Source organism: Trachurus trachurus (assembly GCF_905171665.1).
Source record: "Trachurus trachurus genome assembly, chromosome: 20".
Taxonomy (NCBI): domain Eukaryota; kingdom Metazoa; phylum Chordata; class Actinopteri; order Carangiformes; family Carangidae; genus Trachurus; species Trachurus trachurus.
In genome coordinates, this window is record NC_139911.1 from 7,889,923 (window position 1) to 7,907,559 (window position 17,637).

The 17,637-nt window shown below is 41.1% G+C and overlaps 2 protein-coding genes across 3 annotated transcripts; one reads left to right on the top strand and one right to left on the bottom strand.

Moving 5' to 3' along the window:
• Nucleotides 1-234: 234 nt before the first annotated feature.
• Nucleotides 235-6,018, bottom strand: fen1 (flap structure-specific endonuclease 1). The gene is made up of 12 exons (XM_083995918.1): nucleotides 5,943-6,018; nucleotides 5,416-5,510; nucleotides 4,056-4,158; nucleotides 3,829-3,931; nucleotides 3,565-3,628; nucleotides 3,358-3,467; nucleotides 3,079-3,215; nucleotides 2,421-2,487; nucleotides 2,158-2,289; nucleotides 1,475-1,626; nucleotides 948-1,062; nucleotides 235-585 (listed from the first exon to the last, which is right to left on the bottom strand). Exons 2-12 carry the CDS (start codon nucleotides 5,495-5,497, stop codon nucleotides 508-510), a joined length of 1,143 nt encoding a protein of 380 aa, XP_083852044.1. The 5' UTR covers nucleotides 5,498-5,510; nucleotides 5,943-6,018; the 3' UTR covers nucleotides 235-507.
• Nucleotides 6,019-7,413: 1,395 nt separating this feature from the next.
• tm9sf1 (transmembrane 9 superfamily member 1) lies at nucleotides 7,414-16,925 on the top strand. 2 transcript variants are annotated; one of them, XM_083995412.1, is made up of 9 exons: nucleotides 7,414-7,911; nucleotides 9,231-9,443; nucleotides 9,596-9,727; nucleotides 10,276-10,398; nucleotides 11,041-11,402; nucleotides 12,421-12,575; nucleotides 12,792-12,977; nucleotides 14,500-14,773; nucleotides 15,808-16,925. In XM_083995412.1, the coding sequence occupies exons 2-9, from the start codon at nucleotides 9,237-9,239 to the stop codon at nucleotides 16,199-16,201; spliced, it is 1,833 nt and encodes a 610-aa protein (XP_083851538.1). In that variant the 5' UTR covers nucleotides 7,414-7,911; nucleotides 9,231-9,236; the 3' UTR covers nucleotides 16,202-16,925. The 2 variants fall into 2 exon arrangements, with proteins under 2 accessions (XP_083851538.1, XP_083851539.1); XM_083995413.1 differs by having other exon boundaries at nucleotides 9,234-9,443.
• The last annotated feature ends 712 nt before the right edge of the window (nucleotides 16,926-17,637 follow it).

A 17,637-nucleotide genomic window follows, 5' to 3' on the forward strand; every position in this document is an offset into this window, starting at 1 on the left:
AGAGGAAAAAGGAAGCGGCAGCCATGATGCGTGTGCTCAGCCTCACGGACGCAACAGCTGTTTCAGGATCTGCAGAGGAGAGGGTTGGACTGAAATCATTACCAACATTGTTTAAACTAAATTCTCTAAATATTTTGTCTCAATATTTTTTGTCAATGTGATATTTTAGTTTTTCCCTTTTAGACAAATCCTTTGTATATATATGATATGAGCAAATCAAAGTCCAGTGACAAGTCGGTGTACAAAAAGACTTCCATACTTTTATTTTTTAAACAGAAAATAAACAGACAAGACACTCACTAAAACAGACGCTAGCTTGTATTGTTCCAAATACCACATTTGGTCGATAATAACATTTTTCCAACTCATCTTTACACACACAACCTGCTGTGTTGCAGATCGCTCCAGCTTGAACTCGAGCTCTGATCTCGTCACTCGTTCTTTTAAGCAGCTGTAATTTGTTAGAATAATAACTTTTCAAACGAATCACGGATCCATATGTTCGGTCTATTTGCCTCTCTTAAACTTGCTCGCTGCAGCTCCAGTCTTCTGCTTTTTCTTTGCTGATCCTTTAATCTCCGGTTCCTGTTCAAGACACAAGAAACATAATGAATGAGTTAAACAGTTTTTATAACATCAAACAACATAACAAGAAACATATGATGTGGGAAATGCTTAAACTTCATTAATCTGTTGAAATATTTTCAAAATAAAAGCATCTGTGAAACCCTAACCCACAGTAGATGCATATTTATGGTTGATAAATAATGGTGAGTGACAAAAAAATATTGAGCAAAAAAACCACCACAATTTAATATGAACATCTCAATTTAAAACATTTTCTTCCAGTACTTCAACTCAATGTGGAAAATGCCAAAAGAAAGCATAAAAATACAGTTAAGTTTCACTTAAAAAAAGAAACAAGACATAAGTTTATGTTAACGTACCTTTCGTTTGGACGACAGAGATCCAGTGACAGAGAAGAAGGAGTCCAGTCGTCCCTGAGTGCTGCCCTGTCGACTCTTTAGGATTTTCTTATAACCATTACGGATCCTGTCCTCACTGCACAGAGATACACAAATACATTCATCAATAAAAAAAGCTATATTCCATTCTCCATCCTCTGCACAGTGTAAATTTCATTAAAAGTTTCCCTCAAATCTATTAAAAACAGCTAAAAAATAATGTGGAGGCATTTAAAGCGATAAACAAGTGACACAGCAACTAAAACATGAGAAGAAAATGGAGATAAGTGATAATAAAGCAGCTCTTAATACAGATGGTTTATGCAGTGGACCCTTGTGTTATGTAACATTCAAAAGCGCTTGGTGATAAACTCTGCCTCCAGATGGTCAAACGCTGTACAACCGTTCAGTCACTATGACAACATCAGCATTGGTGCAGGGAGAGCTGAATAAGCAGAGCGAAGCAGATGAATCTCCCGTGTTGAGTGTGTTGCTGCTGTCTGTCTCACCTGAACTGTTTCTCGTTACACATGAACTGGACCAGCGCCTCCTGGTCTGGCTCGGTCCACTTCAGGTCCACTGTGGAACAATCCACCACCTCCGGCTTCAGGAACAAACCTCTGGCCTCTTTGAACAGCCAGTCCTCGGGAGCAGGGTGCTTCTGCAGGAGGGCCAGGAAGACATGAACACAATCAGAACTAGGGCCGTCAGAACGAACTCAGCTATTCGAACAGAATTTAAATTATTTTACAAATGAGAATATTCGAAGGTGGAAACAGTTTTGTTGTTGATGTGCGTGACGTAGAGCTGCAGCTTCAAATTTACGAGCGGAGTTCTTTTAATTGTCCGTTTATTTGGGTGAGGCGCACCTACATGTTCCCACATTACAATCACACCTTCTTTTTCTTTTATCGAATCTAATCTAATGATATTTCCATTTCCCTTCTTTAAGTTTTATATTGAGTCAGTAAAACTTAAGTCTGTTGCAAATGTTACATAATAGATTTGGTTGGAAGGCCCTTTAGTGGACACGGGACAAAACAGATTAAAGATTTGAATATAATTTGAATATTTAACACAAGAAGCATTAGAAATTCGAGTCTGATTTGGCGGGAAGATGGAGAACATCAGAACCAAAGTCTTTTTGTTCCTCTGGTTCAACTGCAGGATTAAAGCGAATATCAGAACTCACGCTGGAGTCGATGTTGTCGAGGATCTCCTCGATGCTGCCGTGCTGTCTGATCAGGTCAATGGCTCTCTTTGGGCCGATCCCTTTGATGGTGCCACAGTAGTCACAGCCCAGCAGAATACACAGGTCAATGAACTGGGATGGACAAAGGAAAGAAGAAGAAGCAGTTAACACAACACAAAGAGCTAAATATCACTCCTGGTGCACATGGGTTTACAGTTACTGTTTCACTTTGTTTCATCTGCGGAGTCAGAAAAAACAGTTACCTGCTCATGGGTTAGGCCGATGTCCTGCAGGATACGACTGAAGTGGAACTCTTGGATGGGAAGTTTCCTGAAACAAATAAACCATTGATGTATTATCAATACCATAAATAACAACATTGCTGTTAAACTAAAAACATCACAATGCACATTGCACATGCAACTATGCAACAACAAGACTGGACTGTCATAATATGCTTAAGATTCCTCCTTAAAGGGATAGTTGCATTTTTTTTGCAACATTTTGGCAAATTGGCCCATTGCAATAATCCAATAATTCAAGGTAAATTCATGCAAAACCGCTGATGCGCGTTCCCGTTGGAACAGTTTTTCGACAAGCAGTCTCTGAAAATACCTCAAAAACAACTCCATCTCATAACGTTCTGTTATTATCTCATAGAGTGGTGAATGTGCAACTTGTCCACCAGAGCATTTTGGAGTTGTTGGATTGTGTATTTGATGAGGGAAACCAAGAAATCCCATTAGCCTCTGTAGGGTAGCTCTGAGCAGCTCGTGGCTCTGCTCCGCCGTTCTAAAAATAGCTTGCACCGACTATTAAAGGTAACGAACCTTTTGCTATGACTATAGGAATTATGGCAATGTGTTGAACTATCCCTTTAATATATTAATTGCAGAATCAATAAATATTAATGATCATTACTTTGCTTCACTGGCAGTGAGGTGTCTGAGCAGGACGTTGGTACCAAAGGTCAGCCCGTCCATGTCCTCTGTTGCCGTGGCGAACACCTTCCCTGCTTGAACCAGAGCGGCGCAGCTGGCCTCGGCCTCACACGGCGCCTGCCACACGAAAAAACACATCAAAGTCCATTAAACAATAATTTACCCAAACCTGTTCAGTTGTAACCGATTTCTATGACACATCTCTTCATGGAAAATGTGAAACTGCAGTAAAAAAAAACAAAACAGCTTTTAATCTGACCTCGATGTACGGCACTCCCATCAGGGTCAGCAGGTTCTTGCACTCATCGTTGTGCTGCCTGGTGACTTTCACCAGACGCTTGCTGAATTTGTCGATATTCTCTTGTTCCCCTGAGGGCGAGAAAATAAAATCAGATATTAGACTTAAATTAATCAATCTCTACTACATTTTGCCTAAATCAAATCATGCAAAAATCATTAACTTTACCCAGTTCCTGAGCTTGAGCGAGTAACTTCTCAGCCTCAGCCCTCCTCTCCCCTCTCTTCTCCAGCTGGAGGTGAACAGAAGAACAAACACAGATAAGTTAAAGACAGAAGACACAATTTACAAAAATAAAACTACTGATTATTCTAAATGAACGAGTAGAGCAAATAAAAAGTTACAGAAATGAATGCCTTTAAACTGTCTTTTCAGATAGAGGTTAATTGCCATCACATTTGGCTATCGGGGGAAGTCTGAGTCTGTACCAACCTCTGCAGACTTGAGCTGCGGTGGCTTTCCGTCAAACACGTACACGGGTTTGATGCCGTGTTCCAGCATGCGGATTGTCCGGTAAAACATTCCCATCAGGTGGCTGCAGAAGAAGGACGCCAGGTGGCAAATACATCATGCATCATGTATATGTATCTATTACTGTCTATAATTACATTCTGGGTCTGGTTTTTGACAGTGTGTTATTTGTGTGTGGGGGGTTGTACCTTGTCGTCTCTCCGTCTTCATTCTGCAGCACGTTGCCATCCTGTCGCACAGCGATCAGGAACTGGTAGATGCACATGGAGGCATCTATCGCAATTTTTCTGCCTGTGAATTATTCCAATACAAATTCTGTTAGTCTTTCGCTTGCAGAAATGTATCACTATCACATCCTTCACTGCTGTCACCATGACCATTCAGACCGGGTTTGAGGGAGTTTGTGTTTTTATCTTTAAATCTGAGTAATAGTACAGTTTTCTATTGTATTGCTTTATATTAATATTGTTAAATAAAATGTTAATTAATCTGCTTGAGAAATGAAATGGTAAAATAAGTGTTTTTATTGCGGCTTATAGTGATGATTACTTTGCCCAGCACAGATGTGATCAATATACAGTATATGGTTTTTACTATGTATTTAGTACGTTTTCAGGGTTTTTCAAAATAAGTGCATTAAATGTAAGTATTTATTTGTTTGTGGTCTCACTCTCTGCCCTTAAAGCAGAAGTGAGTGGTCCGGTCGTTTTCGCTAATGCTGCGTTCCAGGCAGGCTTTTGAAATCGTAAATTACAGCTTCAAGTCACAACTTACGACTTTGTAGCGTTCCAGGCAACCCACTCGTGTTTTTCCGACCTGTTTTACCGGTGAAAGTCACTATAACGGCCACTCGTAACTTCCGACCGGTGAACTCGTACCAGATCGAACTGGTACCACTTCACGGTCGGAAAAATACGAGTTTCCTTGAACGCACCATAACAGTCCTCGTCGCTACGTCACCACATTCACGGCGTTCCTTGGCTGCACACACAGCCCTGCATGCCGTTCTCTCTCCTCATTGGATAAAAACTGTAGGATACGATAAATGTTTTCTCCTCGGCTCAGAGCAGAGCAGAGTGACTGACAGACCCGTGTTTCAGTCCAAACACTCTATGTAAGTGATTGCTGTCGGAAGATATAACTATTTAAGACTTATATTAACACAAATATATCACTCACTTCTGCTTTAAGTTAGAACTTGCATAAGATAAAATAGAGCAGGGCTGGTGCTCTGTGCTGCATTTACCAAAGAATCAATAAAAAGTCTGAACATTTTGTCTATACAAGTAAAACAATAAAAAACTGAACTTTTATTTTGAAATTACAACTACACCACTATGACAAATGACAGGTTGACTGCAGCTGGGTCCCACACTTCATTCATAATAAAAATAACCATCAACAGTGCAGCATGGCTGTCATTTATGCAAATTATGATGCTCTGTTTTCACCCATCCTCCATCTTTGTTACATCCAATAATCACCTGATACACCATTCAATCAATTTACCCCAGTGACATCATCAATGTAAAAGGAAAACACATTCACCAAAGTAGTTCTTGATGTCCTGCTCCTTAATGGCACCAGGGGACTGGTCAGCAATCAGCTTGGAAAGTCCGTGTATTCCCATTGTGGTATCACGTCTGTAAATTACATAACCCACATGTTTATATTACACACACACACACACACACACACACACACAGTAGCTCTCCACGCGTCCCTATAAGTGACGCAACGCAGGGACAATACACAACTTGATACGGTAGTTAAAATATCTTCTGTTTACAGTGTTTTGTTGCAATTATTTTAGACTACTCGCACTGATTGGTTATATGTAGAGACAGCTATATGTTAAATATGTGCATTAAAAGTTAAACCACATCACAAGAGTTAGCTAACTTAGCTGCAAAGTCAGGACAGGCTGCAGAGCTGCAGAGAGCGACAGAGCTAAGATTTTAACAAAAATACACGTATAGGCTACAAACATGAGCTATTAGCACTTAGCAACTACTGACGCCTTATATTAGATGTTGAACTGGATTAAACCGGTTAACTGTGTGTAATTAACTCACCAGTTAGCTGTTAATCTCTAGTTTTTAGCTGCTTTCCGCCCGGTGTCTCCGCGCGATGAACTGTGTGTTTCGCGGGAAAACGAATGACAGGCATCACGAGTCGATGTGTCGAGCACAGCGCTGCTCCTCTTCTTCTGTTGACTTCTGCTGCAGAGGAGAGGCAACAAAGGCCTGTTGCTGCCACACACGGGTGATATCAAGATCCTCAAACAGGGAAAAGTAGGATGGAGAAAATTATTTAGAGTTATTCTCAATGTTGGTGCATTACAATGTATTCTAAAGGCCCCTCAACTTTTAATTCACAATTCCCATTTTAAAATAATAATTTCCCATTTTCCTTGCACACCCAGAATCATTTCTCAGTAGTACATTGCATAAATACTCGATCCACTCTGGAACCAGTTCCTACCTTTACAGTCTATGGTTCCTACTAAACATTGTCCAAAGTTATTGATTTTGTGCACACGTACAATGAATGAATGAATGAATGAATGTTTTATTTTCGTGTCATGCCACCACTGTGGCCCATCCCATGAGATTACAAGACACAATAACAAATACAAAAAACAAAAACTAGACAGTCCTTCCTGTTGGTGTTACCTGCCACACAGGTGTGACATAAATAAACAACTTAAGATCAATTTCAGTACTCAACTATATATTGCTCTTCGTCTCATTGCCCATGCCTTTTCAAGAAATAAAGAAAATGCAAAAATATTCAAATGAAAAAGAAGTTTTAGCTTCTCAGCATCATCCAACCACACAAATTCGTTATTTGGATCTACTTTACTAAACAATTTTTGTCTTATAGAGTCATAGAAGAAATGTAAAGGTTTTAATGTAAAAAGGTTTTACATTACTCTCAGAGACAAGATGGATAAAGAAAGGTGAGATACAGGACGGTACAAAATATAATCAAGTAAAAAAAAAAAGTAATTATATTTAACTTCAACAGTCCTGTTATATAAATGTTGTGTCATTGTGATGTTTTTATTTTATTTTATTTTTTATTTCTAACAAACTTCATTGTAAATTTCAAGTAGTACTACTTACATAGGCTACAATAGGAACTTATATTGCATTCGTCTTTTTTTCCCACAAGGCACCAATTTTTATAAATAAAATCTACAAGGTTCATATAACAGAAAATAAACACATATGAAATATATATAGGAAACACAAATCCAAGGCACTTTATCTCATTAGGACTCTTTACAGTTCAACATATTGCATTGCATTGCAGTTTCCACCATTTTATAAATAAATAATAATAAAGCAAATAATCTCAACCTTATCACCTTATTTGACTTCTCGAGCACATTTCCAAAGCCCCTGAAGAAGTGCGCATCGATGTTGCCGGTGCGATGAGCTGGTCTGAGCTGTAACAAGGAAGTGCTGTGAGACCACAGGATTGGTTCATTGAGGTTGAAGGAAATCCGGTCAATAGAGCAAAAATAATAGAGTCGTTCGTGCAGGGGATGCAGACCGTGTAAATGTTGTTTTTGTTCGCGTTCAAGCACGAAAATAAACCTGCGTCGGATACTTTAGGAGAAGATAAAGACACCCGCTGCGAATAAGGTGCAACCCGGGGGGAGGTGTGTGTTTGGTTTCTCCGCCCACTCCGGAAAACTTAACCGAGTCGTCGTTATTTTTATTTCTAAGGTGACGTGGAGTCGGATCCTTCTTCTTTACTGTCTGATGTGTCGGTAAAAAAAAAGAAAAAAGTACCCAGTGTACCCGGGTAATAAATAACGCAATGAATACATAAGAAACGCTGGGACGCTGCTGCATTAAGGTTTCCACCAAGATGTTTGGCTGTAAATCTCTCCACTGAGCTCCAGTATCGGCTCACAGCGCAGCGGGGAGAGGAGAGGAGACTGTCGGGGCCTTGAAGCAGAGGAATCCGGCAGACGGACAGGTTTAGGAGGATCCGCAGCATCGAGACTGAAGTGACAGCACAGTGAAGCAGGTAGCCTACAGCTCATTCTTTCCTTTCTTTTTTTTTGCAGCTCTTTCATGCGCAGGTTTAAAATGAAACTATAATGTCTAATGTCTGTTAATGTAATTAGTTTTACGTATGCATCAGTGAAGGCTCTCATTATGGTCACCTTATTGGATGTGCACTGCATTTAATGACACACTTGACCTTCCTATAGCAGCAGTAAAGTGGTGAATATATAATTTTGTATATAATAATATTATAATAGACATTAGCGCAAAACTGTAGTGCTTTTTATTAATGGTTCGACTGTAGGGGGAACAAAACACTTTCACTTTACAGTATGCACATTTTATTTCAATTTAAAATGAATACTGGCATTTTGGTCAATCTGTCTAAACTCAATAGCCCCAAAAAAAAGATTATAGAGAAAATTCCAGTTTAATTATTCTTAATAAAATAAAAAAAACTACATTTATAAAATTATTCATTATTAAGTCAGTGCTTTGCAAGAGTCATTTTGGCAGCAGTTGCAGCCTTCAGTCTTCTTGTGCAAATCTCAAGCTTTGCACACGTGGATTTGCACTGGCTGTTTATTCTGGCAGATCCTCTCCTGCCCTGTCAGATTAGATGTGAGGAGGAACTCTGCAAAACTTTCAGCAGCTTCATTCAGGTCTGTCCGCAGATGTTTTAGGGGGTTCAGGTCTGGATTTCCTCTGGGCCACTCAATGGCATTTTAGAAATCTGCCCTGAAGCCACTCCGAGTCCAAGATTGTCTGAAAGCTTTTGGGTCACTGTCATGCCAAGAGACAAACTTTTCCCCCCAGCTTCAGGTTCACTTGTGGCCTCCATTGAGCCAGTTTAACACTGAGGGTTGCTGATGGTTGCCAATTCAAGTCCTACATTCGAGTCCTGGTGCTTAACAATTATTGAGACTATCTAGGAACTTCCTATCTAATGATGGTGGGTGTCCATCAGAAAAGCTGTGATGCTAATTTCATTCATAAAATGAGACCGTTTTAACACATTAGGCATCAAAACAAGACTTACTGGACTTACCTGGTATTAAAGTGTGTGTTGGATTATTTGATCACAAGTACACAACTTTAAGGTGTGAACGCATTAAATCACTGATCACTCAGAGGTGGTGTGGCAACATTTTTCATCAGTGTGCAAAGGCGTTGTGGGCCACACGGAGGAATTCTCCCTCTGTCTCTCAGACTGACAACAGGACTTGTAGCTGCTGACTTTGATTGAATCTCCTAAGGTGCATACAGGGTCTCGGAGCTAAAAGTCTATGTTTTTAAATCCCGGGCCACCTTTCCCTGATGCATTATCCATCTTTGCAGCAGGTCATGCAGCGTGGAGTTGGACACCTGCCTGGTGGCTGCCAGAAGACAATGGGGCTGCGCTGCATCTTGATCCTGTGCTTGCTCTCGGGCTGCATGGCGGGCTACAAGCAGGGGGACAATGTGACTCTCTATGTCAACAAAGTGGGGCCCTATCACAACCCCCACGAGACGTATCACTTCTACACCCTGCCCGTTTGCAGACCACAGAAGGTCAGTCAGTCTCACAGTGTATACCACCCATTTTAACAGCACTCGTAGTATATTGTCCGCCATAAAATGCTTCAACACAGAGAGTAGTAGCAGTGATGATGAGGTGTTGTTTCAGTTTTTTTTTTTTGCACCTTGTAACACTTGTTCTTCAGGTACACCACAAGTCACTGAGCCTAGGAGAAGTGTTGGATGGCGACAGGATGGCAGAGTCGTTGTATCACATCCGATTCAGGGAGAATGTGGAGAAAAAAACTCTGTGTCAGCTCACGTTGTCAGAGAAACAGGTGCGTATTATTCACACAAGTATAGGGGATTCACTGGACTCGGTACTGTATAGTAGCAGATCTAATAAGTAAAAGTGACAATACACTGATGTCAAAGTAGATTTAGATTGTTAAAATTTATTCAGAAACTTGATTTAAAATTGAATTTGCTTCATATCATGGATTGATCAATGGTTGGGAGTCAAGGACCATTTAAAGCCACAACTTCCCTAAAATCGTAAGCATTTTTAATCATTAACAACTTCCTTTAGTAAATTGTTCTCTTGTATGTGCTAGTGTATTGTATTGTAGTTTAATCCATTGTGAGTAGAATACAAACCTTCCCATATCTTAAATATAAGATAATAGAGGCACCCTTGTATGTTAAAAACCTGGTTTGGATTCTGGAGAAAATAGAAACGTAGCAGAGGAGGTTTAATTGATTCAGGGTCGCAACATCATCAGCAGCCTCATAAATAAATAAAACATTCAACTATTGTTTTTTTACTGGAGGCTGTAAAACACATGAATGTGATCCATGGTTTGTTTTGTTTGTGTGTGTGTGTTAGCTGGATGAACTCCGTGAGGCCATCGAGGAGCTGTACTACTTTGAATTCGTCCTGGACGATATTCCAATCTGGGGGTTTGTGGGATACATCGAGGAGAGCGGCTTCCTGCCTCACAGTCACAAGGTAAAGATGTTGTGCCTCCGAAAGTTTGTGGGATATGTGAACTTACTGTGTACTGTGTAATAAAACTTTAAAAAAGTTTTATCTTAAAGGGATAGTTTGACATTTGGGCAAATTGGCCCATTGCCATAATCCCTATAGTCATAGCAGTAGGTTCGTTACCTATCCAACAACTTCAAAACGCTCTGGTGGACAAGTTGTGACCTGCGCATTCACCACGCTATGAGATAATAACAGAACGAGACATAGAGACAGAGTTGTTTTTGAGGCAAAAGCAGAGACTGCTTGCTGAAAAACTGCCCCCGATGGGAACGCGCATCAGCGGTTTTGCATGAATTTACCTCGAAAACTGAAGTTGTTAGATTGTGTATTTGATGAGTTTGATGAGGGAAACCAAGAAATTTCATGAGCCTCCGTAGCGTAGCTCTGAGCAGCTCACGGCTCTGCTCCGCTGTTCTAAAAATAACTTGCACCGACAATTAAAGGTAACAAACCTCCTCCTAAAACTATAGGGATTATGTTAATCGGTCAATTTGCCAAAATGTTGAACTATCCCTTTAATGCAAAGTTTCTGTTTCAGCGTAATCATTGTGTTAAAATCCACTTGTCCTCCATCTCATCTCTCTCTTCCTTCTCTTCCGCCAGGTGGGATTGTGGACTCATCTGGACTTCAACATCGAGTACAACGGCAACTCTGTGATCTTCGCCAACGTCTCGGTGAAAGACGTGAAACCCGTTCCCCTGGAGGAGGGGGTGGGCGGGGCAGCGGGTGGGGGGGTCGGTTTGGGTGGAGGAAGCCTGACCGTCACCCACACCTACAGCGTGCGGTGGTTCGAATCCCCCCTGCCTCACGCCCGGAGAGCCGAGCGCCTCCGAGACTACTCGTTCTTCCCCAAAACGCTGGAGATCCACTGGCTGTCCATCATCAACTCACTGGTGCTGGTGGTGCTGCTGCTCGGCTTCGTCATCATCATCCTCATGCGGGTCCTCAAGAATGACTTTGCCAGGTAAGTAAGCAAAAATTAGTAGTAAATTAATATTTTTTATATATTTCTTATAATGTAATTACACATTTTTCAGTTTTGCAGGACCGCTAGCCCCTCAAAAATGCTAAAAACAAACAGCAAGTGAAATTCAACCAACATGTCATGTCCATGCCCAGTATTTGCATCTTAAAGGCCTATGATCATTCTGGCTTTGAAACTCTCAACCAGTTTTTATTTGACTTTGATAGACCACGGAAAACTGTGGATATATGATTATATATTTTATTTGATAGTACAAACAATATTTATCAGGGGGGTGGGATGGGAGGGGCAGACATTGCATTTTTTCGATATAGTTGGGAAAAAGTGGTCGAATAAGCTTGATAATTATATACCAGAGAGATGTCGGAGGAAGGGAGGGTATATTTTTTCAATTCGGATTTGATGATTTCTGTGTATTTTTGGGCCCAATGTGCTAACAAAGTAGGTTGAAGTGAAAATATAATTATCAGGTCATGTAGATGGAAGTTGTGCTGGGAAAAAAAAGATACCAAGTATAGGCATTTTTAAACATTTTTATGTGGTATATAAAGGCAAAATCAAAATAGGCTCAGACCCCATAGGGTTAAAATAGCTTAAAATTGTAATTAGAGTAATGATAACACTGAATTTCATGAGTATTAGCACAGAACTTTGCAGTTTTGTCATTTCTGGTGTGCGCACTGAGTTTTCGAGCAGCCTGACCCACTCAAAAATACTTTTTCCAACAGAATGATGATAATGATAATTGATGAACTCTACAAAAACAGTAGGTTTCTTGCACCTTTGGTTCCAGTTACTGTTCTTGCAATGCATTTTTAAGGTGGAGGCAAAACAAAACAAAAGCTAGAATAGAGTAGTTTGTCGTCTTAAACACTACCTATGTCACAATAAGCCTCTGGGTTTGTGCTGAAATGATCGACGTTCTCTGAGGAAGTGTCGTTGTGTAAGTGAGACGGGGGCCTTTTCTGTCTTTGAAACACTTTCCCTCCCCCGGCAGGTACAATGTGGAGGAGGAGGGCGGCTGCGACGATCTGGACCAGGGAGACAATGGCTGGAAGATCATACACACCGACGTCTTCAGGTTTCCCCCTTACAAAAGCCTGCTGTGTGCGGTGCTGGGAGTGGGGGCTCAGTTCCTCACCCTCGCCACAGGTTTGTTCTCAAAGTACACAACAATACAGCGACACAAACGAGGTTTTGTGAACACCACTAACCTAAAGCTACCGCCTTTGTGCTGAACACCAGAGAACCTGAAACCTGATCATGACGGATGATGACACACACACACACATAGGTCATACTGTATGTACACTCACTCAGATGCAAGAGTGTACTACTCGCCTTAACCCTAACTCTTGGTTGCTATAGGGATCATCGTCATGGCGCTGTTGGGCATGTTCAACGTGCACCGACACGGGGCGATCAACTCGGCTGCGATAGTGCTGTACGCTCTGACCAGCTGCGTGTCCGGCTACGTCTCCTGCAGCTTCTACACACAGATCAACGGGCAGCGCTGGGTGTGGAACATCATCCTCACTTCATCTCTGTTCTCCGGTGAGTCTGATTAAAAAAAAAACCTCACCTCCTGGATTTAACCAAGCTAATAGGTACAGTAAGAGCCTCCCATTGGATGATTACTGCATGGATGATTATGTTTCAGCTATGTTTCAACCTATCTAACCCTAACTGATGCAGTCTCATTTATTAAACAACCATGTCAGAAGATGCATCCTGTGGTTGTGGAGAAGAACGCTAATGCTGCGTTCCAGGCAGGCTTTTGAAATCGTAAATTACAGCTTCAAGTCACAACTTACGACTTTGTAGCGTTCCAGGCAACCCACTCGTGTTTTTCCGACCTGTTTTACCTGTGAAAGTCACTATAACGGCCACTCGTAACTTCCGACCCGTGAACTCGCACCAGATCAAACTGATACAACTTCACAGGACGGAAAAACACGAGTCTACGAGTTTCCTTGAACGCACCGTAACAGTCCTCGTCCCTACGTCGCCACATTCACGGCGTTCCTTGGCTGCACACACAGCCCTGCATGCCGTTCTCTCTCCTCATTGGATAAAAACTGTAGGATACGATAAATGTTTTCTCTTCGGCTCAGAGCAGAGCAGAGTGACTGAGAGACCCGTGTTTCAGTCCAAACACTCTATGTAAGTGATTGCTGTCGGAAGATATAACTATTTAAGACTTATATTAACACAAATATATCACTTACTTCTGCTTTAATCTGTTTAAGAAGGGTCAAATTATTGGCATCAAGCAAATAAAACATCTAAGGAGATTTCTGAGACTAAAATTGGTCCAATGTGACCACAGAGTCCAGACCTGAACCCCATTGAGGATCTTTGAATAATTAATGCAACTCTGGACGGAAATAAATGTTGTGACATTGCAGAAGCTTATCGAAATAATGCCACAGCAAATGCGTGCTGTAATCAAAGCTACAGGCAGTCCAATGAAATATTAGAGTGTGTGACTTTTCTTTTGGACGGGCAGTGTATAAATACAGTTAAACAATGTCAACGCCATAAGAAACAATGGAAGGAGGAGACTTGGAGTAAGCCCAAACTCATAAGCTTTGTTCCAGAAGGAGGTCCCTGAAGAGCAGCATCTATGTGCTTTGTGTGACCTCGATATTGTGGAGGATGAATTTCACTTTCTGTTCCAATGTCCTCTGTCTAATGAACTGAGGAAATCCATGAACCTTGATTTATTTTAGCGAGTGTGATATGTTGAGTTGGTTTTTCAAGGAGGAGATCCATGTCCTAGCTAGATTTATTGAAAAAGCATGGACACGGAGACAGAAAACATATTATCCTACATAAGACTACTTACTGTTATTGTTTTGGTTATTTTGAAAAACTGCCTGTAAACGCAGAAATTTTTGTTGCATGAGTCTATGGACACATTTTTATGAGTAGACTTGTTAGCCATCTTTGAATGAATGTATTTACTGTATATTGTCTTGTGTCATGTGAATCTTAATTAACAAATCAATCAAATCAATCAATCAAAATCTGGATTAATTAGAAACAACACCTCTCGGCCATTCATTTTCCACAGCTCCTCTGTTCCTGACCTGGAGCGTGGTGAACTCGGTCCACTGGTGGAGCGGCTCCACTCAGGCTCTGCCGGCCACCACCGTCTTCCTGCTGCTGGGGGCCTGGGTGCTGGTGGGCTTCCCCCTCACCGTCATCGGAGGCATCGTGGGGAAGAACAGAGCCGGTAACTTCCAGGCGCCCTGCCGCACTCGCAACATCCCCCGACAGATCCCCACGCAGCCCTGGTACAAACACGCCGCCGTGCACATGGCCATCGGCGGCTTCCTGCCGTTCAGGTGAGAGTGGAAAAGATTTTATTTTATAACCCTGGAGCATTTTAAATCACTTTTAAAGACACACCTTTTCTCGCTGGCTTTCAAACCCTTTTATCCTGTTATGCTTTTATTTGTATTTTACCTTATTTAAGTGATTGTTTTTATTGTCTTAATTTTTATGTTGGTAATTTTTGTTGTTTTCTAGGGGTGGGAATCTTTTAGTATCTCACAATTAGATTCGATTCTGATTTTTGGGGCTACGATTCGATTCAAAATCGATTTGCGATTCAAAACCATTTGATTCATAATGATTTCTGCTTCAGTCCATCGGTGTGCAAAGGATCCTCATCCACTCCAGTCTGCTTTGCAAGACAGAATGACTCAAGTGTCTTTTTCACATTTATTGAGTTTTAAACATTTATCCATGCTTAGATGGAATTGTTGAAACTGTTGCATAAAAGCAATATCACATTTTGCTTAAGTAACAAAATTAAAATTGCTTCTTTATTTAAAAAAAATAGTGCAGTTAAACATGCTGCCTTTTAAATTCTAAGGAAACGGAGGCCGACAGCCAGATTTGTTTAATTTTTTTAATTTTTTAAAATCGATTTTGGGACATTTTATATTGATTCTGAATCGTATTAAATGAGAATTCTTATGTGAATTTTGGCACACCCCTATTGTTTTCCAACTGTTATTTATATTGCTGGCACTGGATTGTCTTTATGTTGCGTGCACACTTAAGAGAAGCTGAGGTTGTTATTAAATGTGCTATATAGAATAAAATTTGAGTTGAGTTGTATCAAGAATTAATGCAAGATCATTTTATCTTCATTATATCCTTGAGGGACTGTTGAGCTTTTGGATTAATGTCTATTAATTAAGCCCAGAGAGGTTTCTCCAAATGTTGAAACTTCTAAAAACATACTTTTGTGTCGTCTTTTCTAATAATTCAGCACAGGATTTATCCAGCCCATTAGAAAATATTAAAAAGTGAAGCCTCTTTCTCTCCATTATCATTGCACTAATTCCTATCCATCAATTTTCCGTTCCAGTGCCATCTCAGTGGAGCTGTACTACATCTTTGCCACCGTCTGGGGCAGAGAGCACTACACGCTCTACGGCATCCTGCTGTGCGTCTTCGCCATCCTCCTCTCGGTGGGCGCCTGCATCTCCGTGGCCCTCACCTACTTCCTGCTGTCGGGGGAGGACTACCGCTGGTGGTGGCGGAGCGTGCTGAGCACCGGCTCCACGGGCCTCTTCATCTTCGTCTACTCCGTTTTCTACTACAGGAACCGGTCCTCTATGAGCGGCCTGGTTCAGAGCACGGAGTTCTTCGGCTACTCTCTGCTCACGGCGCTCGTCTTCTCGCTGATGCTGGGCAGCGTTTCCTTCTGGGCCTCGCTGGCATTTATTCGCTACATCTACCGTAGCCTCAAGATGGACTAGATATGAAATGTGCACAAACATAACATACAAACACACACACACACATACAGCTCTAAAGAAACATCTCACATCTCCTCATAGCACACATGGACAATCTTCATTCTCTTCTATTGCTTTTTCCAGTCATACACACAGACACATGAGCCTGTTACGGCGTTAGTATGAGGAGAAACAGGGCCTTTTTACTTTGATTTGACAGAAGCTTATTATTGTTGGAGTAATAAACAGTTAAATGAATGAATGGATGGATGGATGGATGGATGAAAGGTAAGAAGGGAAGGGAAGGATGGGATGTATTAAGTATAGTAGGGGTACAATGTAAAATGAGGTACAGGGATTGAGTGGAATAAATACTGTGTGATGCAGTAAAGGCATCATCTGCTCCGGTTCTTACTTCTCGGTCTATCAATGCTTGGCAGGATCTATCTACACACTCTTTATTTCCCGCAGACACCGGATATCCATGGAGACAGCTGACTCATACTGTAGTTTTTCCTGATTATGCAGCAGCAAGTACAAGTTATTCTTGGCAATTATGCTCCCAACACACACCAACACATACACAAGTATTGTCAGGCTATTCAAATGTAATATAAAAAAGAAAATATATATTTTGCACAAGTCCTGCTAAGCTCGACATGACCCTGCAGTGCATAAGGAGCGATGATACTGTGTAGACTGAAGAGCCGTTGGTGATGGGAGCAATATTGTCGTTGTATGTTATTGGTCACCATTGACTGTGATTTTGGTTCTACTGTAAATATTGTCTTTTCAATAAAGTGCTTTTTAATACAATATTGCCAGCAAACAACTCCGATCTCTCTTTTTTTTTTTCTAACCAAGGCCTTTGAAATGGCTTTTTGCTGTTTTATAGCTAGTTGTAAAACTAGTCTAATTAAGCTGAAAGTGCTACTTACACATGTTTATTGCGAGATGCTGCCTCATAGTCCTAATGACTGTAGTGCAAACCAGTTTTTACCTACTTGCGCTTCAGCTGGTAGCAGCAAAGTCTGGTAGCTCTTGAGGTTTCCTTTACTTTATTTTTGTTCTGTTTTATTGTATGTTTTGTTTGCATTTCGTCAACTACTGATGGATACTTCTGTGGGGAGAGGAGCTTCTTTCATTGAAAACAGAGCAAGTCTGGAGGATGCTATCCTGTTCCAGCTGAGATGAAGAGGTGTTTTTCGTGGTTGTCGTGCTGGTGGTGCAAAGGTTGAAGGCCTGGAAGTGGAGATGTACTGTAGTGTTGGTCCTTTCTGCCGTCAGTCATCATGGGATCATCAACTCTCTGCCCAATGAAAGTGATGTTGACCTGGAGATACTGGTAAAGACTCAAAAAGTAGACATTTTTTCATATAAAGATACTTGCATACATATCACCCAAGGCTAAGTTCCATATAAAGTTCTCCATAGGATACAGACTAAAACATCCTGAG

Excerpts from the sequence above, each read along its gene's own strand:
- fen1 (XM_083995918.1), bottom strand. The coding sequence starts at position 5,497 with ATGGGAATACACGGACTTTCCAAGCTGATTGCTGACCAGTCCCCTGGT. Across the intron at positions 3,932-4,055 it reads GAAGACGGAGAGACGACAAG|CCACCTGATGGGAATGTTTT; the intron begins GTACAACCCCCC and ends CTTCTTCTGCAG. Across the intron at positions 3,629-3,828 it reads CGCAGCTCAAGTCTGCAGAG|CTGGAGAAGAGAGGGGAGAG; the intron begins GTTGGTACAGAC and ends GTTCACCTCCAG.
- tm9sf1 (XM_083995412.1), top strand. The coding sequence starts at position 9,237 with ATGCAGCGTGGAGTTGGACACCTGCCTGGTGGCTGCCAGAAGACAATG. Across the intron at positions 9,444-9,595 it reads CCGTTTGCAGACCACAGAAG|GTACACCACAAGTCACTGAG; the intron begins GTCAGTCAGTCT and ends CTTGTTCTTCAG. Across the intron at positions 12,978-14,499 it reads CACTTCATCTCTGTTCTCCG|CTCCTCTGTTCCTGACCTGG; the intron begins GTGAGTCTGATT and ends CATTTTCCACAG.